Genomic DNA, 27,208 nt, shown 5'->3' with positions numbered 1-27,208 from the left:
CCGGATCTATCTGAGCAATATGCTGGACTTGAGAGCAAGAGAGAACCCAAGGAGCAGGGTGTCTGCGAAGCACGATCGGGCGACGGCTGCGCTGAGTCTTGTGGGGCGTGGTGCTCTGCTCTGGTTTAGTCTTGTTTAGTCCTGGTTCAGGTCACTAGGACAGTACTGCAGATATCATGAGCCTATGCAGGTTGTTTTCACCTTTGCCAATAGCTTTGGTTTGACATTTAAGTAGTAGCTATAGTTTTTTTATATATATATCTCATGTCGGGAGAAGTGGGTGGACCGTACCGCTGCGTACCACGCCCATTACATTCCTATTTTATTAGCTATATTTTCTTGTGATTTATGTTATTTATAGTCAACATTTATGTAATATTTAAAGACTAATATTGCCTAACTATCTAAAATTGGAATGTTCAATTGTTTTACAAATTTGCATGATTGAAAGGGAGAGCGGTGACCCATCACCCATTATGGACCAGCCGCTAACTAATCACAAATGCTCACATTATTGTAATTGAGTAGATTTTTTAGGTCTTTTTTGCCCGGCAATTCCAGAATGGAATTTCTCTGTATTTTTTATACAGATTTTATACAGTCTGGTCCTTACATCTTTGATTGTCCTTAAGTTAGTGTCCCTACTTGGCTAATGGAGCGATTCAGCGGTGACCAGACTTACGAATGTTTGGACCTGAGGTAAGGGTTTTTTGAGCAGATTTTTGCACCTGTACTTGTTACCATACACTGAGTATAATTCTAGCCTTGTTATTGTATAGTTACATTTTAAATAATCAAGTTACGTGAGTACACTACACGTCCCAACTGTCCAAATCCATGGCTGTCTGCTCCTTTCCACCCTGACCAACTCAAAGTTACATAAGAGCACTGCTGCTGCTCGAACTGGCCAGAGCTCAGCGAATAAACAAATTCAGTTCTTTGTAACTGAGCAAGTTTTATCTAAAATCATGAGCTAAAATGCTACCATAGTGGTGTTAAAAAGTAAGTAACTTGTACTCTGAGAATATATGTGTAGCCTACTTTTTACTTTCACTTAAGTATAATTTTGACAGCAGTACTTGTACTTCAAATTGATCACATTATTAGCCATGTGACTGTACTTCTATTTGAAATGTTAAGTTCTCTTTCAACCACAGATTTTAATTACAAGAAATGAATAGAGTATAACTGAAATCATGGTTATACATTTGATCAAAGCACAGCCCTAAATTCACCCTTTCTCTGCAGATGACTTCTGGCCTGCAGCAGTGTTGTCTACAGTAATGTGTGTTTTTGTTGGGCGTTTACATGTTTCTTTTTGGTTGCCCCGTGGAAATATGGAAATCCTAACCATATTTGAGTAATGTTTGTTTCTGCCAAGCTTAGCACATCACCTTTCCAATACACTTAATACCAATGAAAACATAGTTGGTTGCTCATTTAAAGAAATACAGGTTAGAACTTTCCACGATGTACATTAGCTGCAACTGATTCATGACTATAAATCCTCAGTTTGTAACTTTTTAGCCTATAACTTTTAAATATTTTGATTGACAGAAAAATAAATAAATAAAAATGTGTATTCATGATTTTGTCAGCCTTCACAAAATATTGCAGTTAAAATTATGTCGTGAGATGCATACTGTGAAAATATTGTACAAAGATTTTGATATTGTTACTTCTCTATTTCCTACAGTGTATTTTTATTTTTACAATTGAATATACCTTCATTGAACAATCTTTATTATAATCTATATTTGTGTTATTGTTGTTGCTTATGTTATAATTTTTTTGTGCTGATATCTCTAGGGGTAAATGTTTGTTTGTCATATTTTAATTGAAAAACATAAGAAAAGATTTAAAACAAAAAACAGGAAAAACACGTGTCCTTATTCTGAGCTGGCTTGAATCTCCACAGATCTGACTGACTCCTATTTCTCCAGGAGGAGGGTCTTGTTACTTTGTTGTTACTGTGGTTCCTTTGGCTGTAATTTTCCACGGTATTACCATGGAATCATGTGGTGTGTTCCATGCATGTTTCATGGAATTACATCATAAATTCACAATTTCTTCACTCAGCTGGTTTGCATTTACTTTTTGAGGAAGCACAACAAAAGTGCCTGGCTCTTGGCTCTAAGAGACTGTGTGAAAAAGTGAGAATTAAGGACCGTTTCATTTTGGCGACACGGTCTAACATTTGTCATTGCTGAAAAGGCTCCAGATTTCTCAACAAAATGACTCGACTTATTTTCACCAATTGTCTGGAAAATGCATTCATAGTAATCTTATGTAACTAAATGTGTTACACAAAACCCACCAAGACAAATCAATAAATATATCTTGATTCCTTAGCATCTCACCCCTTATCTACTGCGTACCACAAACACTCTGTTGCTCAAATTTCATGTGTCCTCTTTTAACCCACCTATTCAGCTTTATCCTGCATCTCTGTCCAATAACCATCATTCATCGCATCACCTCTGAGAATCTCAACACTACCGCAATTGTCTACCTGAAGGCTGTGGAGAACCAGAGCCAAAGCTGTCCACCGTCTGCCGCCACACTCCACATCTGCACTGCCAGGGCCTGTGCTAAAGGTGAACAGCTTGAGGTGGTGTGTCCTATGTGATCTCCTGCCAAAAGAAAACATCAGCCTAGATACTGTCTGTGTATGCAAGGCTCTAGTTAGCCTTTTAGGAAGCAAACAGAGATAAACATTTATGGGATACCTCTTCTGGTGCACTTTTACCCTCAAACACACACACTTCAAGTTTATTATAGTGATTTGTATTAGCATTGAAGGCACGTGTATTTACTTGTTACATAACACTATACAAATCATAGGTTCACGACTGGAAACAATGATGCCATGTACTCTTCTGTGCTATTATGACCACACATTAAGGGAAGGCAGACATGACACGTGTTATGCTAAAATAGTAAATCATTTTTCTGTTTTTGGAGTTCTTATAAAACTCATCTCTTTCACCTAGATCGTAGAAGCTGCAGACTTTACGAGCTAAAGTGAAACATTACAGGTAAATTGTAAAAAAAATAAATAAAATTGATATATATCAATTTGAAACTTGTTATGTAATTTTCTTACAAAATTATTATTATATAAAACAAGGCATTAAATATGTAAATAGCCCAAACTTGGGAAATACAAATTTGAAAAATGGAATGAGCCAGATTAAAATTTCTTGCTGCATTTTCTTGTTAAGTTTTGCTACATTTTGTTGACATATTAGATTTAAAAAATGCATCTCATGACCTCTTATGCTGCATTGAGACTTTTGACTGAGACACAAAGGCCACTGAGACGTGCAGTGTAAATGTTTGCAGCAAGAAAACTTCAATTTCCCTCCAAATCATTAAAGTCTGTCTCTCTCTATCATTTCATCTTTTGGAGTTAAAATGTATATTATCAATACATTAAACTGGCAAAAATGAAAAAGCTTTGCCTGTATTATCTTGCTTTAAACTCTTGTAATCTCTCAAATTACATCTATCACAAAACTACCTTTCCCAGAGTTCAAAAATACTAGAAAAAAGGCTGTGCTGTTGTTCATGTTTGCTAATTAAGCCATCAGATGGCCACATTGCAAGAAACACTTTAAACTAAAACCCTCTTAGGTAAATCAAACATGCAGGGCACTTTACTATATTGATCCATACATTTTCATATCTTCACCCATGACCTTAACTCTTTTGGCCAAGGTAGTAGCACTGTGCCAGATTGTTTACTTCCTGTTGCATTTAGTTCTTCATAAAAAATTGTAAAAAAATATATATATTTGCAATAATTAAAAAATAGAATCAAGATACAGTAAGTAATAACATTTTCAGGTTGCAAATTTCCAAAGTAAATAAAAGATTGGATCCTTTTCTACTAAAGAGCGGTATATATCACATTTGAAAAGTAGTAATCACAAAAGCCTATTTTTAACTTATGAAAGGCTAAATGCTATAATACTCAAATTTACAGTGGTGCGATTTTATTCATGCCAAATGCTCTTACCTCTCAGTAGTTTATTCAGTGTCACCCTGTAAACAAACTTGAACCACCAACTCCTTTCACCTTTTTGTTATCTGTGCTCGCAGTGAGGCCAACGAACTCTGGACAAACTCAACTCCCCAAAGATTCTGCTTCTGCCAACAACAGCATAAAGGTGCTGTAACAGCCAACAGAGGCAAACACGAGACACGGTTTCATCATCTCCCACTCATAGTAGTAATTAATAACTTGACTGGATCATAAATATAATGTAGTAGAATATAATTAATATAATTATTGCCCAATAACCTGAATTATATATTTTATAACAGACTACGACTATACAACTGGTCTCTCCCTTACATAATTAGTTACACATACTGGGGCGGTGTGTCTCGTGTGTGTTTCGTGCTCTAAAAAAAATCAGCAAATGTCAAATACACAGGTGCACATTAACTCATACATTTTTATTTCCCACTTCTGAGGTAAAAAAAACAAACAAACAACATACAACTTTAAAGCTTGCATTTGGCTGTACAACCTCATACATGATTCAAGCTAACATTCAAAACATTTGTTAACACACTTGAGTTGCAAAAACATTCACTGGACAACCCTGTTTCAAAATGCAACTGTTGTGCAGATTGCAAGCACCAGAAAAAGCATACACAAATAAAGTTTACAAAATGTCATAATAATAAAATAACAAAACATCTTAGTGGTCAAGCAATACCTCATATGACCTTTTACCCCGCCACTTTATGCATGCTTGCAGTCATGAACATAACGTATTGCATTGGTATTATACAGTACTGTGCAAAGTTGTTATTTCAATGTATATTTGAAGAGAAACTTAAAATAATCTCCTAGTTGGTTCCGTTGAGTCACCACAAGTCAATATAATATTTATCAGTTATAAATGATATTGTAACTTAATGCTCATCATTCAGTGAAATCTTCTGGTTTATGTCTTTGGTGCAGAATCCCTAAAAAAAGTAAGGATGGTATTTGTTAAGGATTGGATTTGTTAAAGGCGCACTATGTAACCTTTCAGTGGGGGGATCCAACACCTGTTTGTCTCCATGGGGTTTTTATTGCTTTGTCTCAGATATTACACAAATTGATCGATATATGCATATATTCAGTTACAGTTGTCTATATAGCTTGAAAACACCTTAGAAAAACATGCACTTGGATCACAGATCGGAACTGTAACTTGGTCTGAGATAGATCTGTTTAACAGAGGCAAACAATAACCATGGAGACAAGCAGGTAACGGACCCTCCCTCCATCCAAAAGTTTCATGATGCCCCTTTAAGCAGTTTTAACTATTCATAATCCTCTGCACAGCACTCTACATCCCATTCAGTAAGCTGGTGGAGTAGTGAACGGTCCTGCTTTGAGAAGGCATTAAGCTGAATAAACTTTAATGTCGAAGTGCTCAGCCAGGAGCACTGCCGATGAGATCAGTCTCTGTTTGGTCTCAGTCCGATTCACTCCCTCGGTTTGTGGTGACGCCTGGCCAGCCTTGCTCTCCTCCGTGCTATGGCTGTGAAAACAGTCAACAAAAAGATAAGCACAAGCAGTACTATCTGTGTTCAGATAGTACATATAAAACATCCCAATGCCTGTCACGTAAATTATCCAGAATAAAATGGCAACAATTCTTTTAAAACTTTTCACACTGAAATTTTTTGGTTATCCTAGCACCACCAGATCTAAACAAGGTCAGTAAGGAGGTTATATAACCACACTGAAACAAGGGCTAAACCTGGGCTAACTATGACTAAAATACTTCTAAACCACAAATAATATATGGTAACAAAAATATGGTATTGAATGAAAAAAGCAATAATGACAAGAAACCTGCATGTACCTGTACAACAGTCTGAAAAATCTGGCAAACACAGTGCCAAAACCAATGCAATAAAAGTCAGTAGCTGACAATGTTTTTCTTTTTTTTTTATCACAGTTGTCATTAAATGGTGTTTATGGATGCCTCCCACTTACCTTGGGCTTTCCTGGCAGAAGCATACTTCCCTCCTTCTGTAAATAAACCACAATAAAGCCATGAACACGTTTACACATTTGACACATCTGATCATCAGTCATCTATTATAGTTTATTTACTAACCTTTAATTATTTTGGTAATTCTTTCTGACTCCTCCTCGATCAAATCTGGGTTGCCATGTATTGTGGTAATTTTAGAAAAGTCTGGTCCTACAAATGAAATGTTACTGTTAGATATAGGCAGCATTGCCCTTCGCTTTACAATGAAAAAACACATTCAGTAACCTTCATCTCATTAGATATTGAAAGTAAAAACAAAGAAATACATAAACAAAAACAAACATGTGTTGCCTCCCAGAGTAGTAGTGTCATGTTTTCTTTCTGAAAACAATCATCATTCTGCAATTTAGTTACCCAGAGATTTGTACCAATCAAAAGAGTAGCTTTCTACCCACTGTGACTGTTATCAGTGAACAGGTTACTTCAAACAGTCAAGTCTATGGGAGCAACAGTGGACCAGAGCTAATCCTCCGCTATAAAACCAATCACACCAAGCAAATAATCTGTGAAACAAAACCATCTTGTTAAAACCTGGAAAAAATGTTAATATAGAAAACCATACCCTCAATGATAAAGGGCTCGATGACAAGGCCGGGTCCTTCTCCAGGGGGCACTGGCGGGCAGCGGAGAAGGGTGTTCAAACTCGGCTAAAGTTAAACTGTGCAGAGACAGACTGACAGTACACACTCCTCCTCCGCCACCGCCAAGCAACGTCACACAACACTTATGTACACAGATGCAGAGTGAATGTGATTGGATGGACAGGCTGCGTTCACAATATCGTGCTCATAATTTTAGATGGTTATCAGCCTTTATTTAAAAAGTTACTCAAGTTATGTACTTGAGTAAATGTAACAAAGTACTGCCGGTGTAATCCTTCAGTCATCCAGGTAGGATCTATACCAAAAGAAAAAATCTATTCTGTCAACTAGTCAAAAGTTTTCTAGTGAAGACCTTTTGCTGCTCGTCCAAGCTGCTTCTTCAGTTCTGATCAGAATGCTGGTGGACACTGCCTTATATCTGTCTGAAGGGAGGAGCTAATTACACTGAAACTAACATTTATTTGTCTACAATTTCTGTTCGTTAGCTAGTCTACTGAACTGCACTAAGTGTGATCTGTACCTCACTATCCTCAAAGGAGTAAGTAGTGGCTTTGAGATGGAAATGTTCGACAGACTGGGATCCCGTGCTGCTCTCACGCCGGTGTTGGCAAATTCTCTTATGTAGAGGCTGTTTTGTTTCTCCAATTTAATGTTCACTGAATGTAGTAGACCACATTGCTTTGTTTGTAGTTTGGGGATTTTGTCCTTTGGGTGAACCAGTTTCTGTCTTAATGTGACGTAATAAAGTACTACTCATTTAATTTTGGAGTTATTAACCATAAATCAAGATAAAACATATGCATTTTGACAGTTTAAAAGTAAATTCTACCATAGACTTCTGACCTGGTCTTCACAGTAATGCATTCAGGACTCGTTAGGATGTTATGATGTCATGTGAACGCAACCTGTTGTTTATGTTAGACCACATGCCCCCAAGTGAAGACAGTTTGGTTACAGTCCACTTGCTCCTTAACCACAAGCAACAGAGAGAGTTTTAAAGGTCATTAAAGATGACCACAACATATAATGCATTAGATCATGAATGTGTTATGATATGAACCGACATACAGATCTTGATGCTCCATTGCCAGTACAATAACTTATAGAACATTTAGCTCTGTTTGTACAAACACAATAAACTCCCACAAGCTTCGTATATTTCTAGTGGCGTGAGGCCAAACACAGGTCTAAAAGTATGGTAGTGTTCAGAGAGCGTAGCAGAGCATGTCCTCTCTGTAAAACACTTCCAGTCCTGCATGAGGTTCAGAGCTCAGGGAAGATTTGTGCTTCTCCCCCACACAGCTCCAGAGGGAGACCAGCACAATGGGCCCTGCTATTACACACACACGCACCCGGCTTTGTTTAAGTCAATAACCAACGGGTGGGTTACAGTGAATCCACAAACCAACAACAAAATGAATGACGACATGTTATTCACAGTTTCTGTTATCATATCTCCCTAATGCTACCAGCACAGTAAGATGCACTCACTATGTAACTTTCCTGGTGGAGGGTATTGCCACTGAAAGCCCAGATTATTGCCTTTCCTTGTATGGTATTAAATTTCTCCAGACAGGCAAGTAACTCCTGGGGCCTCTCCATGGGTCAGATCTGTGGAGAGCGGACGCCTTTCACTGTAAGGATGCCTGTTTTAAGCAAACAAACTAAACACCTATAATCAAATAAATGCAAGATATATGCTCTACATTTAATGTCATACTGCAGAACATTACAGTCAAATCAATAATATAACAAGTGGCGGACCCTCTACAAAAGAAGTTATACAGTGCACCTTTAAGATTCTCTCTCATCCATTATTTAATTTATTTTATAAGCCTTGAGTACTTTCACAGTTTTAGAACTAGTAACGACTGGCAGGATGCACCAAAGAAAGCCATATGTCTGAAAGTATTGAATGAAAACCCAAGGGAAAGTTGACCATGAGGCAATGAGTTAGATTGACCAGACCATGTGTCAAGTGAGCTACATTTACAATACTATACCAGACTGACCTGCATTTTTCTGTGCATCAGCTCCTGTACATGACACAAAAAGGACAACAAGCCAACATGAATAAACATACATACAATTATTAAAAAAAATGTTGTTGTTCAACAACTGATGTACCCTGAATCACTCTTGTAACTTTGGTAAAAGTGGGCTTAACAACTCTGGTGACTTTGGTGATTCCTGACTCGCCCTCCGCCACCACCATGCTGGTACTGGGCTCTGTGAATATAGATGAGAAATGGCCATTAAGAAGTGAAAGGCTGTCTATCAAAACATTAGTCCTGAGACCATTGGATGATGTCTACATGCACTTTGAGACCAAAAGGACGAAGAAAATATAATAAGGTTCACACTGACCTGAAAGAGTCTTTTCAATCTTTTCAAACTCTTCTATGTAAAGCAAAAAGTATGATGTCAATAAACTTATAAGGCATTTAAACATTTAACAAGGTGCATGCACAATTGTCCGGCATGCACTGGCTTATTACATTTACAGTACGCCAGAATGATTACATTATTGGCTGTTGTAACATTAAATTGTAATAGTTCATACAGTCCTGGTTTGAGTCCCGTTTACTCCTGATTTACTAGACTTCTGTCTTATTGCTGTCCTGGTGGAGTCCAGGTCTAGGCTGAGTCCCAGTATTGGCCCAATTTTGTTACAGCATATATTTAAAAAGTCCACACATTGTTAATCTTACAATGTTTTCATCTTCTGTCCACAGTCATGCATGTATTGTATTTTCAATCATCCATGGTGAGTTTATCTGACAGTTGCTGATACAGGCTCATATATATCATAAATAGTAGTAGTCAGACATAAATCAGTAGTTAGTTCCAACTCACCTGAGATAGTCTTCTCGATCTCCTCTACATACATCAAAAAGTACAATATTAAAACTCATAATCCCATCCCATTATTCAGAGACATAAAGAATCTAAACCAATTCCAATAATGAATAAAGGTCAGATTATAGTTTTTGCCAACTTTGTAATTCTTTTGTTTATAGACTCAAGAAACCCTGTGAATCATCGAAGGATAAAAAAATGGGAAGATTAATTACTTTTCATCTCCAACTTACCTTTAATAGTTTTCTTTATATTCTCTAAAAAAAAACAAAATCTTATTACATCTCATCTGGTAAAGCAGAATAATGTGCACTATAAACTTAATGGAATACTCACCTGGAATCTTCACATCCCCTATATCAGGTGAAAGAAATTGCTTGTAATTTGTGATGAAAAACAATACATTTTATGATTTTAAAGTAAACAGACATACCCCCAATAACCCTGGTAAGTGTACTTGGGTCCGTGATGTCCGTCTCGACCCGGATCTCCGTGACCACCGGCTCCGTCTCAATCACCCGTGTTACCTTGGTGAATTTTGGTTCACCCTCGATGACCTGCGTGAACGTTTTCTGGGATGGTTCTTCAATTACTCTAATCACCTTGGTTGTTTCGGGCACTAGGGGGAGAGAGGGAGAGAGAGAGAGGTGGGAGAGGTGGGAGAGGTGGGAGATTGAGAGAAAAAGAGGGAGGGGAACAGATGGATATGAGAGAGAGGCAGATAGATGAAACAGGGAGCAAGAGAGAAGAGAGTTACAGGGGGTTAAGAGAGAGTGCGAAAGACAAATAGAGATAAAGGATAAAAGAGGAAAACACGAGAGAGGTGAGAGAGAATGAGGTGAGAGTGAGAGAAAGTGAGAGAGAACGAAGAGTGAAGCAGGGTGAGAGGGATTAAGAGAGAGAGAAAAACAAAGAGAGAATAAAAAAGACGATTGGGAGAAAAGAGAGAGAGCCAGATAGATGAGTTATAGAAAGAGTGGAGAGAGATAGACAGAAAGGGGGGCGAAAAGGCATGCAAGAAAGAAGATAAAATACATGTAGAGTTATCAGCAAAAGTTACCATAATGTGCTCTGAATATATGGCAAAGTTGTGTGAACTTTTAGACTCTGAAGCAAATCTAAAGTGATATACAATGGATATTGGGTTACAGAAAAAAAAAAAAAAAACAAGTTTGAATCGTTTTTGTTTTGCTTCATGGTTGTCAGACACTGTCCATGTTAATTGTACAGCAGCATGTAAAGACTCAGCTTACACATAGGTTCGCGACAGCAATTCAAAGCTGAACTCGAACTCCAAGTTGAACAAGTAAGTGACCTCATTGTGGTTACACCCTTTGGATTATAGTAGTGATGATGACTAAAACTTGAAGTACTTTTCTTAGCTTTTAGGGACCACCACAATGAATCACCAGGCTCCCGCGGTGCAGTGTTTATGACACTATTTTGACATTTCTTCTGGATGCTCTTTCAGACGATGTACTGTAGTAACCCACTAGTGACATAACTAAAATGTAGAAAACATATTAACCAAACCAGTGGTTCCAAACTTTTTATTTTTTTTACCGCCTAAGCTTTGTTTCCCCCTTCAAGTAACCCCTAAATTGCGTACTTTTCTAAAGTAGACAAATAAATGTTTCCAACTTACTCTTATAATTTATTGTTGGATTGTTTTATGTCTAAAATCATCCTACAAAAACATTCTTAAGGTTGTAAAATACACTCAAATGTACACAGTTTTGTTTTCCTAAATATGAAATCATTCTAAATACCCTTAGTAAGTGCTTCCATACTCCCACTACTCGTACCCTTGGTTGGGAAAGATTGTCTTAGATGATACAGACTCCATTCCTGATGTTTATTTAAAGAATCAATAATGGTATATTCAACTTTGTATCAGGTCATCTTTTTCTTACGCTCTGTAGATCAATATGCCTTACATTACCTCTCTGGGACAAACACTGGGAAGGGTACGCTAGATGATCTACAACTTTGGACAGTCGTGTTGCAAATTTCAAAAAGTGCATTTTGATGAAAACACCTGGCAAAAATCATATATTTCTCATCTGTTGAAATATGATGGCTAAAGACTTGCATATGTGGGTGCTTGCATCAGACTCTTTTTAATCTCTGGCTTGAGATTCTCTGAAACTTGGCCTTCTCCAGTAATGAGAGCCAGATCAGATCCTCTGGGGGTTTCAAACCTTTTCAGTATGAATAAATTCACTGTACCCCCTATACTCTGCTTTGATATACTGTTTAATTATAGGAAAAGACTGTGAATTGTCTGTTTTAGACTCTGGAAGGTAAGTTAAGAGGCAGTGTCACTTTTTGGCCAAGTCACGGAGAACGAGATAATTGAACCAAATTAAATCTTGGATGTTCTCATTTCAACTGTGTAATCAGCGTAACAGAGAAATCAGTTTTGAGTAAGTGAACTATGTCTTTCCTATGTCACTTGATACAAAAAGGTGTATGTACAAATCCACTGGACTGATCCCAAAATTAAAAATTCCAGTACTGTACTCAGTCTACAGTGGGACCTTGGATCAGAATGAATGTGTAATCACCAAGAAGCAGAGTTACAATCAGATGAACACAGTGTATAATACTGTCTTACGAGGAGAAATGGAAAGATAAAAAAGCCCTGTAACTGGGATATAGCTAAAGGTTTGTGAGCATGCAATGCAAAAAAAGGTCTACCTGTTTCAATATAGTGTGTGGTTGTGATCGTCCTCTCTGTAAGGCAAAATGGAAAATATCAATTACGTATTTCTTAAAAAAACATTATTGTAGAATGCAAATAACTTACTGATGAAAGTTAATGGAATTTCTGAGTATGAAAATCCAGCTTGAAACTGGAAGGAAAAAGGGAATTAAAAATGGGCACCGATATAAAACATTTTTCCTCATTTTCTATACATGTATTTGCTGTACCTTAAGTGTGATGTACTTGATAAGCTTCTTCAGCAGAACCAGGATGTCCTGACGGCCCACAGGGAGGTCTGCGAATAATATGCTTTATTACATAGAGTTATAGCGAAGACAAAACATAAGGATTTCCATATGAGAAACCTAACATGAAGTCTAAGCCTGTACTTACCCCCGGGATACAGGACATTTTTCACCACATGCACAACGCCATTTGTGGCCATCAGATCACTGTCAGGGACATTTATGGAGTTGACATGAATGGTGTTATTCGCCTAAAATTTAAAACAGAAGACCGTGGATTAGACGCAAAGCCAAGCATAAAAAATACAACCACAGTCTATAGTTAAAGGTGTATTATGTAACTTTTCTGGTTAAGGGTCTGTCAAATGCTTTTCTCTATTAAGATGTTATTGCTTAGAATTTCATAGTATAGTACTGAATCTTCATGGAGACCAAACTAGGCCAAGCTACAAGTCAGATCTGTGGAGAGGCAACCCCGCTCAAAGTCAGAATGCCCGTTTTTCTAGGTTTTTGAGCTATAACACCACCTTTAATTTTTTGATTTAATAAATGTGAGATGGAGCTGTTTAATGTCATACTGTGTAACGTTCCAAGCAAAGCAATAACATATTCATAGAAACAAACAGGTGACAAACCCCCAAGCGAAAAGCTACGTAGTGGACCTTTAATATAACACAAACTCCAAATGTGCTACAGACAATGCTATATCATTTTTTGCTTTTTACATTTTGCTTAATAATTTTTAATCTGAGCTTTGTTTTAACACAATCTGACCATGACGAACTGACTTTGTTGGAACTAGAACAGGTGAATATATTTGTGCTTTGTCCTACTGAAATAACATTAAAGTTACAAGCTAGATTGTATTAGGCAACTGTTTTCATGCTCGCTCATATTGATCACAGGAAATGTGTTGTTTAAATCCATTTAGTTTTTTATTTATTAATTTTTTTAGTTCAGGCTAGGTTTGCTAATGTGTGGATGGTGTCACTATTGTACCTGCTGTGACACTGGGTAACCCCCACTTCCAGTTTAATGTCAGTGCAAAAGATCAATATTTTTCCTCCCAGTCTTTTCAGAGTAAATTATGTTCATTACACATTTCTATAGCTATTTTACAACCAACATTGTATCATGATGTGTATTTGTACGTACAGACATGACTTGGAGGTTGTTTCCTTGCATACTCTTGAGCAGATTGGTGACTCCTCCTTCAAGCCCTCCATTGATGAAGACACCGTTGCTGAAGTGGTACAACAAAATGGTCCTCAGCACATTCACATCACCTGTCAGTGACAAAATGCAAAATAAGATACATATACACTGTTACATTTTTCATGGATTTGGATGCATTGAGATAACCCACTTTTCAGCAGGGCAATGTCGTCTTGGGAAAGTTCACTGAATGCCTCGTCTGTCGGGGCAAAGATGGTGTAGGAGCCCTCCTGTCGCAGTAGGTCAGTCAGTCCTGCTGTCTCCATCAGGTTCAAAAAGATCCTAAGAAATTTAGCAAAATATGTGGTTTAGTTGGGTTTATATTTTTACACTACATCATCACGTCATCAAAAAATGTGAGAAAGTGAAATTACTAGAAAAAGCATAAATAATAATTACTTCACCCAAAAAATTTCTGTCTGCAATAAAAATGTATTTAAAAATGAATTTAATATTTCTAATATATAAAAAATCAGTAAGCATGAATGGTTGTACTCTGCTATGGGATGATCTTTTCAAGTGGCACTCAGTAGTGTATATATTAAAAAGTTTTCCAGCTATACAGCTATGCATTAAAACATATTAAACTGTTTAGAGAAAACCGTCAGGTTCTGTTTCTTTTCCGGTATTGAACATGGGATTTACCTGAACCGTCCATCAGTGACCAAAATCTCATATAGAGATTTCTCTGGCACATTTATGATGGTTCTCAGAAGATGCAGGGCTCCATTGCTTCCCTCCTTACTGCCACGTATCATACAGGCATTTTCCAAGCACACAGCCTGAAAACAGATACAAAGATTGTTATTATGTACTAACACATGTCTGGTAACCATTTATCGTGAACAATGTCATTTAGCCTGTCTTTTCCAATTGCAATCAATAGAGATAAACACTCTGGGTTGCTAAGGGAAACATGAGACGGCTGGTTCTCATCTACAAAGAGATTATCCACCCTGTACTGTTCTAATTATTTTAGTTGACTTCATTCGTTGACTGTTAAAGGCATCTAAACTACCTTAACAGTTGGGAAGGGACAGAGAGATGGCTTTAATTGTTTTTGAATCCATATCTTTACATTTTTCCATCACTAAATCCTTCATTTATTTTTTGTTTTTTCATTTTACAAAAACTCACAGCACTATTATATTGTTTTATTGACACATTACTAGTAATCAATTATATTTTTATTTAAATATTTAGATTTATTTAAATGTATGTTTGTACAACAATATTCAAATGATGAAAAGCTCAGTCTGACATTATATTCTTCAGCTTTTCTTCATCAACCTTTTGTCCATTTCTCAAACTGCTACTCTCTACTTGTTCAATAGATGTAGATTTATAAAATACACGTGCACTGATCTTCTTATTGTAACTGTTAAAACTGCATATATCAAACTCACTGTGCGGTAGATGAATACTCGGAGGAGTTTTCCAGCCAGTGTCTCCAGAGTCTGTCCATTATAAAGCTCACCCAGAGTCACCTTCAGCTTCAGGATGTGGTTCTCCAAAATTTGTCTCAGCTCATTTTGGTCTGTGCTCATCACCTCATCTGATAAACAAGGTATTTACACATATTTAGTGCAGTACGAAATGGCTTTTGCAGTCTAGTTTTCCTAAAATGTCTAATTAAAATTACTCTCAATTCAAACTGAGTCTATTTCTGAACCCTTTGGAGCACAGACAAATGGCTGGACGCTTTGTGTAGTTTTGGCCTCTGCTGTCTGAGGTACTATAATGTTAAGTAGGAACAAGCTCTGCACAGAGGAAAGTCAGATTTCAAATTGCGCCTGAATTATTGGGGGTAAATATAACAATGGGCATAGCTCATGTCCCAGGGGAGGATCTATTTGTAGACAGTAGATTGAGCATTTGTTGGGTCAAAGCTGAAACATATCTCACAAAATGTTTTATTTAAGGACTTGTAATTAGGCAAAAAGGTCCAGACGCAATTCATATAAAAGTCCTATAAAAATGTTTTTTGGTTATATTTTTATTTGTGGATTTGGGTAAAACCAGTCCAGATTTTTCTCAGAACTGATGGAAAATAAGTGGGTTACAGATTTCTATTAATGTTTTACATGTCTATGAGAATGATCGTCCCCTTTAATTAGAAGCTGGATGAACAGAAATTAATGATTAAAAAGTAGAAGGGCCCTCATGAGCTCCCTTGGAATTTTAAAAGACTTTTAAGTACTGATTTAACTTTAACAAAAGTTGAAAAAGTTGCATAAACAAAGTGAAAAGACTTACTTGTAAAGGCAGAGTTCAGTGGGGCGAGCAGGGTGTATTCTGCTTTTGGCCCCAGAGCTGCAGCAAGGCCCAGTTCAGAAACCATGTCTGTGAATGTGCTCTGTGTCTCCCCTGTCAGCTCCATCACCTCTTTAGCTGTAGATTATACAATATATGCAAATGTAATTTCTTCAAATATATATATAAAAAAACTGTAACACTTTACAATAATGGTACATGAGCTAATGCATTAGTTCATCATGATTCATAAATAAATGTTTCTGCAGGCAAACTAGGGCTGCAAAAGAAGTAAGTAATTATTATTATGGAAATATTAGCTTATCAAATATCAATATGACAAAAAACTATATATTCTTTGCTCAATGTTAAATGTGTTCAACAAATATTGCATTTTATTCAATCCAAGTACATCAGCTGTATAGTATTTACCTGAGTTTGGAATGAGCACCTGGTCTATGAGGTGGATGACTCCATTGGTTGTGACGATGTCTTTCTTCAGGACCATCTTGATGCCGTTGACGGTGAGACTGTCTCCGTCACAGCCGATCTCGATGGTTGTCCCCTCTGCAGTCTCATACAGTGTTCCTGCCATGATCGCCTCAGAGCACTGCGCGCTGGTCAGGAGGTGGTAGTTCACAAGGGCTAGAGAATGGAAGAACAGTTATGATATCGGTGGGTGATAATGATATTTGTATTCTCTCCCCATAACTATCATCAAATCATATCCATGCAATCTATTAGAAATGTGCTAAATAATGATGTTTTATATATTTTATGTCCACTTATATTTTGACACTTTTATACATTAGATTATTTTACAATATATTCAAATTTTGCATATTTCACAAATAAATTGCAACTATTTTGATATTAACTTATAGACAATATATCATTCACCTCAAATAAGCATTTCACCCCTTTGGTAAGGCTGATAAAACTTTGAAAGCCTTGTTATTACAAAAGGATAAGGAGGGATTATATGTCGTGACTTGTAGTTTAAACTAACAAATTATTTTAGCCTGGACTGGATTAATAGTCTTTATCCAAATACCACATAGTAATGCTTAAGGATATTTTCATAATGATCAAATAGCCCCTCTAACATCATGTGGGATTGGTTGAAGTCTTTTGAAAACCTTTTATTCACTTATGTCAGTGTTTAGAAATGGCATTATGACTGTGACGAGATCCAACTGTTAAACAAAAAGAAAATCTGGCATGCTCTAGCTAGCCTTTGCCTTACAGTTATAATTTCATAAAACGCACATTCGAATTTTAAATGTAATCAGTGTCACAGCAGGCCCAGGCAAACATGCTCTTGGACAAACAGAGCAGCCATCTTTATTTTGGATGATGTTCTAACACACTGTACTCAGGCGCCAGTGTCTGAGAATTTACAGAATCTACGTTTTTTTGTTTTTTTTTAGTGTTTTCCCAAGGAAGCCACGCACAATGGGCAAAGAAAACTTTAGGGTAGCAAACTTTTGTCGCTGACCAAGGGCTGAATCAACAAGAATATCATAAGTTGTTGTTATCTATGTGGACAGTGCATATGTGTTTAAAGATGTAGTCAAACCATTGTGTCAGTGTAGATAACAAAGGAAAAAGAGGTGTATTTTTGTGATTTAAAAAAAATTCACTTACAGAAAATATTTAGGCTACTGGCACAGCTATGGGATAGAATTGCTCCTCACCATCTGACTTACTGAATATTACTGTTTTCTATTCTGTCAATTTGATTAACTTTGGCTGATGATATGACTAATACATTTGGATATTTAATTTGACCGTGTCTGTCTTCTTAGTGTTTGGTGACCCTGAGAGTCTGTAAAGGAATTTTTTATTTATTTTTTTTACCTTGAAGAACGTCATTATTATCCATGATGCGGTCAATGTATCCCGAGGGCAGTTTAGCAAAGGCATCATTAGTGGGAGCAAACAATGTGAAATGTCCAGGTTGGTCCAGTTTGTCAATTACACCAGAGGCCACAGCTACAGTCTTAAAAGGAAAAAAAAACAAAACGTTATTTTAGAGGAAATTCAATTATTGACTCATCTAAGAATTTAATGTATCCATAAATATAGTGCAATGACAGGAATTAAAATTGAGTATTAATGGAGACAATTGCACCAAATGAAAGCTATGCCCAGGCACAGGTCTTTACATGCATTAGAAACACTACAGAGGTTAGGTCACAATGGAAAAATAAAAAGCCTTGTCAAAACATCTGTATAAATCTGTATAAATCTGTAGTAATTAAAGATGCTCTATGAAACACTCCATATTCAGGTGCTGTTATTGCCCCCAAAATTCAAATAATTCTTATTGTGGTTGAGTGTGCCAAGTCTCATGCCTTACTGTGGAACATTGCAGGCAAACCAATCCCATCTCTGTGTAGACAAGCATACGCTCCACTAGAAAAGTTATACAGTGCACCTTTAAAGCGCCTATAATATTTAACATTTGTAAATAATTTTAATTGCTTCTATGTGAAGTTTGAAGGTAAGCGTGACATACGTTGAAGGAGGAGAGCTCGTCTGTCACTTCCAGGAAGTCTTTGATGTTGTTGCTGACGGTGCTGATGACACGATCGATCACATGGACCACTCCGTTTGTGGACACCTGGTTTCCATGGATGATCCTGGCACAGTTCACTGTCACAACCTAAATACACAATCAGTAAGTTAATAAGTACGGTTGAAAGGTATGGCAGTTTCCTAGGAGCCAGCTCATTAGGACTGACACAGTAACAAAGCACAATATATTGCTACAGAGATAAAATGATAATACTGTATACTGTAACTCCTTTATGCCACTGACCTAAAGCAAGATAACCCCATTATCATTGTCCATATCAGTAAAAGCCCAGAGCTCAAAACAATGCATGGCAGAATTAACTAATAATTAGCCACAGAAGTTGTTTATTCTATTCACTATAGCTCTAATCTTAGGTTATTACATAAAAATGGCAAAAATCTCTCCATTGTTGTAAAGAAACTGTATACACAATAAATATTGAGCCCCAAAATATATTGTTTCAGCTTTCATGTATTGAAAAGTAATTCAATATAGTAAACTTATGGCCTTGGTTCTTTTTGGTTGTTTTTTCTTTTAAAAGTTCACACTTCATTGCAATTGGTTAATTCCACTTGTCACGCACTACATTGCAGAAACTGATTATTAAGAAGAGTGGGTGTATATGAATAAAATAATGCTTTTGCTTTTACCAGATTAATTAACAATTTTAACAGTAACATACATAACACAATAACAAACAACATTTTCCATAATAAGGCTATCTTAAGTTGATTTACTCACCCCGTTTGGATAGTGGTTGATGTGGAGCCCCAGGTCATTGTACATAGATTTGACTGTGATCCCGTCCCTCAGGTCTTTGGTCAGAAGGCGGCGGTTCACCATGTGGTAATGGAGAGCATTGAATAACTCAATGTTCACGTTACCCTCCAAAGCAGATCTTAGATTCTGGAGAAAATTCAAAGTGCAAAACTCAAAACTATTCTATTGGACCATTTTACAGAGATCAAGTTAAGAAATACTTGTATAATAATGAAGACTGGGTATATAGATAATGTGCATGAAGTCTACTCACTCTGTCTAAGTCGTCCCAGGCGTCGTTGCTTGGTGCGAATAAAGTATAGGAGCCCTTTCCTTCGAGCTCCTCCCGCACTTTGGACATATCTGCATACCTTTGGGTTGTCGTTGCCTTCACAAGACCAAGTGTGCCGTAGACATGTTCTATTGGAGCCACTATATGGGAAATAAAAGGTTAGAAAGTGTATGAATGAATTATCTCTCATTCTGTTATCCAAAATATTAATCATTCAGAGTAGTATATTTAAGGTGCATTATGTAACATGTAACATCAGATAGAGGGTTTGCCATCAGCTTGTTTCCATGGAGATAAGTCTGTGCATTATACCTCCGTGGTAACATCCAGGTGAAAAAACCCTTTTCCAGAACAGCTATGTAAAACAGGTATAAACAATGTCTTAACCATGAGTAAACATGGCAATACCAGCTAAAACCAACAAATTCATGAGTGAACCAGGATTACATCAGGTCTAAACCAGGACTAAACGTATTAAATGTGGCCTAAAACTTGTCCCTGTACCACATTTTGAGAAGCACTCTGACCTATTGCATTGAATGAGGTTGTACTGTGTGCACATCCCACCTGCAGGACAGCCCTTCATGCCCTCCAGCTCCATGTATCCAGGACAGCATTCGTACACAACCGTCCTGTGGAGAAATAACACACCAATTACTCTCATGTACACTGTAAATAGAGTTCAGGTTAGAAAAATAAAGTAGCTAATTGTGAATAATGGTTCAATATTTAGTGATTGGAATAGTCAAACAAGTGAATGAGATATTGCCTTATGCATAACGAACCATAATTGGGCAAATCAAGTTAAGAAAAAAACAAACCAAGGGTCTCAGATGAAATGTGATAAAAACAAGGAAACAGCATGAAAGTTCACTGACACTTCCAGAAAAATGGACACAGTTCCCAAATGGCTCAAATCTGGGGCGTGGTGTACATGAGGACAAGGCCAAAAATGTTTTACTTTTAACAGGCAGCTGAGTTTTTGTTAAAATGGAGAGAGAATGATTCACGATACACACAATAATACAAATGATGTAAAATTACTTAATAACTTTATTTTCTGAAGCGATCTGTCACTATTCAGCTTAACCCAAAATGCTGCTTCTCCTTGATCTGCTCAACACAATGACCTGTTTAGACTTCCAACATACAAATTATTTTTAAGAACCATTCAATGTTTGGACAAGTTGACTGGCACAGACCTTGTGTTGATGTATACTTGCAACCGTTTCCCCCCCTTTTATTTCACTAAAACAGGTTGTGAGTATGTTTTTTTTTTCTGAAGCTGACTGTGTTTATAGCAGTTGCAAGAAGGCTAATTCCTTTAAGCAATGGATGACTAAGATCTAGCATCATATCCCTTCTTGTGGGGTCATGACAATAACAATGAACAACTACAAACTTAATCTCAAAAATCTCATGGAAACAAAACGCTCTATTCCTCCTTATACCTAAAGGGCCCATATTACGCTGTTTTCTGATCCAAGTTATAATGTTGTTTCCACATCACAAACATACCTGGAGATGTGTTCTTCTCTCAAACTGAAAACACTCTGTTCCACCTTGTGATGTCATGTGGTAATACAGGAAGTGCTTCACTGTGTTTTTAAACTCCACACATCTTCAATACAATTATTTGGATGATTTCAACCCTGGTATTGCCAATCTTAACTGAACAAAAGATAAAAAGGTAGCTGTTAACTTGAAAACAAACATTACATGACATCACAAGGTGGAACAGAGCATTTTGAGCTTTGGAGACATAGACAGACTAAGGATGGGTATATTTTTGATGAGGTAGCATCATTCTAACATATCTTAAAGAATCCATTTTATGTAATATAGGGCCTTTAAATCTACGTTTAAAATCACAAGTTTGAGTCAACTGTGTAACTTAGTGGGAGGGTTTCCAATAAAAAAAAAGTAGAAACTGAGAAAACAGTAGTTACATCAATCCAATACTCATAGGAAGTTCATATGAGGACTGCTGTAAGCCTATGAGAAATCAGCCATCCCTTTATAGCCATACACAGAATGAAGTGCCTGCAGACACAAGACAGAACTTCATACAAACCAGCGCCTAATAAAGCAATAAATTATTCGTTCTACTCCATCCTCACATTCAGAGGCACAGACAGTGATCAAAGTCAGCTTTTAGGATCTCTCCCAAAATGAGCACACATATTCCAGGATCCAAATAATCCAACAGTGGGACGGGGATCTGGACTTAGTTTAATTGGGGTTTTACAAAAATGACTTGGCAGGTTTCAGTACTGAGGTTTTGCTTATTCCTCATTAGACTTTCAGTGAGTCTTTAGGCTTTCTGTTCGCTCATGGAAAAAGTATTTATACATGAACTCTGTGCTATTTAGACCAGTTACTGCCAAAGTAAATAACATTTGTCTGCACAGTAATAGTATATGATGGATCACTCCCTCTGGTTGTACAGTCACTATCAGTTTACTCCCAAATATGAATCACATGTTTAGTCTGTAATTCTTGTACATTATTTGTTGTTGTAGTTTTTATTTTGGGGATTTTGTTGTAGTTTCTGTTGTTTTTTTTATTTTATTTAGATTTTTACAAAAATGTTCAGAATACTTTCTTATTTACTGACCAGTCCTCCTGTTACGCTGCTCTGAGACCTTCGACTGAGACACAAAGGCAACTGAGAAGCGCAGTGTAAATGTTGCTGCAACAAAATTTTAATTTCCCTCGGAGATCAATAAAATCTCTCTTTCTCTTTGTCTCTGATTCTCTCTCTGTCTCTGTCTTTCTCTCTGTGTCTCTCTATGTCTGTCACTCTCTACTTTGTACAAAATTAAAAATTGTAACCATATAAATGAAATGTTTTCAATAAATACAGTTTTTTCATTTCAGGTTGAAAGTGTAATATATTGTCATAGTGTTAGCATTACATACATTTAAGTAATAGCAGATTTAGACTTGTATAGTGGAAAAAGCCTGTATTATTTAGTTCCATCGCTGGCCCATAGAACAATAGTTTCCCACATAGAGGTATTGGACATGCAGAGGATGAATGTGCTTAAGCAGCTGGCTGTCAGTGTCTATGAGGTCACTCTGACAGATGCTCCCCGCTGCCAGGCCTCAGCTCCGTCCCACTGGAGAAACCCCAAAACCAGAGCCAGACACATGTGACCTATACGAACAGTAATGACAGGGGGACGAGAAAACATCACATTTTCCTGTTATTATGCAATGTATATAATGGGTCTACCATTTACACAAACTGACTGTAATTATTTAGTAGTTATTTATTTTTCCTTTACAATAAGCATTAAGTCAGTGTGTTTCTAGCATCACCACCTGCTCTCAGTCTGTCATCTCCAGCCATCAGTGTAATTGTTTCCAGCTGATTTTCACTCACTGGAAGCAAATTCAAACAGAAGAAAAACTCTTGACATTAATTATCTCAATAATAAGCAGCTAGCATAGCACCCAGCAGGCACATTTCAATACAAACATAAATAAATACAGGCTTTTTGAGTATTGTTACGATGTTGATAATTAGATAATATATTTGCAGTCTGTCTGTAAAGTATGAAAATGTGTGCCTTTAATTTAAGGTTCACTTACTGCCGTTGGCGTTTAGGGCAGCAACAAAGTCTCTCAAGTTAAGTGGTTCAGGTAAAAAAAAAAAACATATATATCTTTTTATAATGTATTATGATATACATGGTAACACTACTGCACCTATAACACAAATCACAATCCTGTATTTTATTTTGTTATTCCCAAATATAAATAAATCATTTAAAGAAATGATGCAAATCATGAGCAGATGACGGCAGGTGAACTGATGTGGTGAACTGCTCTAAGTCAAGAAATGACTTAAAGCAGATGTGCAGTGCAGCTGTGGAAATGGTTATTGGCTATTAGTAAAACTTTTATTAGTCCAGTAGTTCCAGCAAACAGCATCCTTATAGCTTTGGCAATACATCTACTTTGCCGCACATACAAAAGGTTTGACAGAAGAACAATCACAGCTACAAATAATTTCCAAAATCACTTCCATTTTGTTTAAAATTCCATTTACATACTCTTTTTTGATCAGTACTTGAAAAAAAAAAATGTTTAAACAGTTATGTACATTCAACATTTATGAACATTCAGTTCTACCATATCAGAACTTCAGCCTTCTTATTACTGGCCACTGTGGTCACAGTTACTAAGTAAGTTATGTTGAACTTGATAATAGTATACGATATCAAATATATACAATAGCCTAGACAGAAAAGTCTTTACATATAAAAGTACAGTGGCTACTAGTGGGACTGGATGCAATTGTATCTAAAATTACAATCTGCCAGTGTATTGCTAGTTGGCTAGTGTTACTGATAATCCCTGCTCCATATTGAGCTAGAGTAAAACAAGAATGACAACAGTATGAAGTCTGACTAATTATCAAGACTTGAGTGAGACCTGGCTCCAACTGGTCTCACAGACCCAGACCCTGAAGACCCAGAGGACCCTGATAGACAGCACGTCGGCTCAGACTACAGCTGGACTCTGGCTCTGCTCCACTGACCCTCAGCAATCTCTACAGCAGATGTCATCTGAGGAGAAAAACTTTCTCTTTCTCTCCATTATTCTGTTACGAATAAGCATCATTTAGACCGTTATTTGGTCCATGCATATTTTGGACTATTTATATAAACTTGCTGTCTATATATTTTCCTGTGTAGTAGCTACAATAGTCAATGTAACAAGTCTAAAATAAACCATAACCAAGAGCAGATCAATCAATCACAGAAAAATGGCATCTTGGGCAAATGCAAGCGGGAGTGCCAGCCCAGGCACCCTCTAAGGACGAAACCAATCCAAGCAACGAATTCAGAGATATATCGGAACCTACTATTACTGCTATTATTACTGCTATTACTGCTACTTACTGTATAAACCTCAAGGCAGTTTAAAAGTCAACTTCAATTTCTAATGAGAACTTTAATTTAACAGGCAATTTCTTTTGATAACCCCGATAAGATGCCACAGTACTGCTATATATTGTCAGCTGGTACTCATATAAAGTTTTATGAGCACATTGGGTTTTATTGCCCCTCACTAGCAAGTGCGACGAAAGGAATTCAAAATAGTCTTATCAACTACCTGGTTTTTCTACATTAAATACAATCCATCTTTCAAACACCTGTTTTTCTCACTCAGCATTTAACAGTAGGATTAAACAGCCAAGGCAGGTGTATCTGATACAACAGTGAGGGATGTGAGTGAATCTTATGAGTGTACAGTGCTCCATGTGAGCCCTACACTCCATCCACATAACAGCAGCAATTACCTGTCATCGCTCTGTCACCAAGCAAGTACCTAAACCATTTACTAAATAAAACTACTACACAAAATACCTCTGCAAAATAAGCATGAATTTTGACCTACTATCACCAACACAGAGGTGGGCAGAGTCGCCAAAAATTATACACAAGTTAATATTTGAAATTGTGTCCACAATGGGAAGAGAAACCAAAACTGTAACTCCAGTACATTGCAAAAAATATTTCTTTTGTAGGAGTAAAAGTAGAAGTACCACATTATAAAAAGTGTACTTAGAGTGACAACCAACCACCAACCTTTTCGATCAGCTGTAGCAAAAACACAGAAGATAATGAGATGGATCACACAATCATATCCTACTTCAGCTTTTTCTGAAAAAAAAGCACTTCTATTAGATTTTACAGAACAGAAGTACATAAAGGTACACGTGGAAGTAATCAGTAACCATCATCCAACAATAGTCTAATGTTGTTTTTATGGAACAAATTGTACAGTAAAACCATCAGATCAACAATCACAAACTGTAAATCTAACTACTACTACAACTAACTATCACAACCTGAAGTGTGGCTTCAGCAATGTAAAGGGAACATCTAATTCACTTTGATACACTTTGCCATCAAAGACTCTGCACACACCCACTGTTGTGGGAAAACTATATTTTCCCACAATAAATCTGAAATTAAACGTATATTATTACAATGTACTCAAAACTATCTCAGAGTCAATACACAAAAGTCATTTGTTTTCTATTGGTGTCAAGCAGGACATAAAGAAGCTATAATGTTCAACTTAGCAGCCAAGTACACAAGTACCTGGAGGACAAAACATTCTTCCGACTATAGGGGGGAAACCTGTCCATCCATCATAATTACCTTAAAACACAACAGCTCAGAAGCAGTAGCCTCTTGTCTCAACCTGTTTAAAGGTAAAGGGGCTTCTTTAAATGTCAAGAAAAACCTGTGTGAACTGTGTAAAGTGTCAAATGTTGTAAGAGAATAGAGCATTTCAACTGAGAGGAACCAATGATGAAGATTCATGGGATTTGTCAGGACTTACGCCTTCTTGCCACAGATTGAGCCTTTGTACCAGTTTCGACATGTGCTGAAGTACTTCTTCTTTGTCCCCAGGACCTGCTGCAGGGCACACATATTGGGCCTGAAACACAGAGGGCAGTGAGATGAGCTCTTTCAACAGTAGGGAGAGGTCAAAGAGCAATGCCAAGAACAAAGTGGATGCTTGTTCAAACTAGGAAAAGCTGGGTAAGAAAATGACTCATATCTTCAATATTGCCAAACGTTGTTTCATTTTTAAAGAATAATTAGGACTAGAACACTTAGAAGACAGCAAAGTTAAAATGTACTAAAAGAGGGGGAAGCCTGGATGAAGAAAACGCTAGAAAAAAAAAATCTAATATAGTTGAAATAGTCTAAAGAATCAGGTGTTTCTACCTATATAAACTCCAAATGAAAATTTAAATTCTGAACTTTTATCCAGTTGACAGAACTGCATTTTTGTTTGCTCTGAATCATACCTGGATGACAGAGGGATTACATAGACATCTATCTACATAAAGCTATATAAATGTTCAATATATATGTGAATGTTTCATTATAATATAATATATAATTTCCCTCTATTTGTCTTCCTAATATTTTCTTAGGCAATCTCTCTATCCCATTTTCTCAGATTTGGGACTGATTCATAAAGCGCTCTAGCCTGATGTTCAGTTCTTCTCAAAATCCTAATTATCATGTAACATAAAAATTGTTCAATTCTAAACAACTTTTAACATTATTTTTCATTCAGCTATTCTAGTTAGGTTGTACATCTTTTCCATGATCAGATCCTTGTCTTACCCCTGACTCCTGGCCCGGATGCGGCTGTGTGACACTATCTTGTCATAGGCCGAAGAGTCCGCCGTTTCCAAAAAGCAGAGCGCCCCCAGCACCAGCACCGAGGCCCCAAGCAGCAGCTGCATCCTGCCCCGTCCAGAGATACACAGTCCAGAAAAGGCTAGTAGAAAGTTCTCTGCCCTCTACTCAATCACACACACATTCACAATAGCAGAGGAGGGAGAGGGAGGCTTTATACCAACAGGTCCTTGCACCCACCCACTGTCTCCTCTATATGTCCCGGCAGCATCACACCCCTCTCCTCCTACACACGTGCCTCCATCGTGAATTTGCTTTGCACCGTCTCGTCCCAGCACACCCAACACTCCCTTATGTTATGGTTTACATCATAGTAATTCTCAAATACGGGATGTCTGCCACTACTACACTGGACTACTAAAATGCTTTGAAATGTGTCCCAGGAG

General features: G+C 37.1%; 1 protein-coding gene across 1 annotated transcript; it reads right to left on the bottom strand.

Annotated features, from left to right (window-relative positions):
* Window positions 1-4,445: 4,445 nt before the first annotated feature.
* postna (periostin, osteoblast specific factor a) lies at window positions 4,446-26,869 on the bottom strand. The gene is made up of 28 exons (XM_020923159.2): window positions 26,748-26,869; window positions 25,948-26,046; window positions 20,149-20,213; window positions 19,564-19,721; window positions 19,272-19,436; window positions 18,471-18,617; window positions 17,810-17,951; window positions 16,382-16,594; window positions 15,953-16,087; window positions 15,103-15,251; window positions 14,342-14,478; window positions 13,848-13,978; window positions 13,637-13,767; window positions 12,630-12,732; window positions 12,464-12,531; window positions 12,339-12,384; window positions 12,230-12,265; window positions 9,963-10,148; window positions 9,866-9,883; window positions 9,763-9,786; window positions 9,527-9,550; window positions 9,038-9,070; window positions 8,798-8,899; window positions 8,683-8,706; window positions 6,631-6,681; window positions 6,132-6,218; window positions 6,008-6,043; window positions 4,446-5,546 (listed from the first exon to the last, which is right to left on the bottom strand). The coding sequence occupies exons 1-28, from the start codon at window positions 26,867-26,869 to the stop codon at window positions 5,491-5,493; spliced, it is 2,688 nt and encodes an 895-aa protein (XP_020778818.2). The 3' UTR covers window positions 4,446-5,490.
* Window positions 26,870-27,208: the final 339 nt, after the last annotated feature.

This window comes from Boleophthalmus pectinirostris, unplaced genomic scaffold, assembly GCF_026225935.1.
Source record: "Boleophthalmus pectinirostris isolate CB_2022bp ecotype Guang Dong unplaced genomic scaffold, ASM2622593v1 HiC_scaffold_12, whole genome shotgun sequence".
NCBI classification, from domain to species: Eukaryota; Metazoa; Chordata; class Actinopteri; order Gobiiformes; family Gobiidae; genus Boleophthalmus; species Boleophthalmus pectinirostris.
The sequence above is the reverse complement of the archived record's forward strand: the minus strand, read 5'-3'. Positions and strand labels throughout refer to the sequence as shown.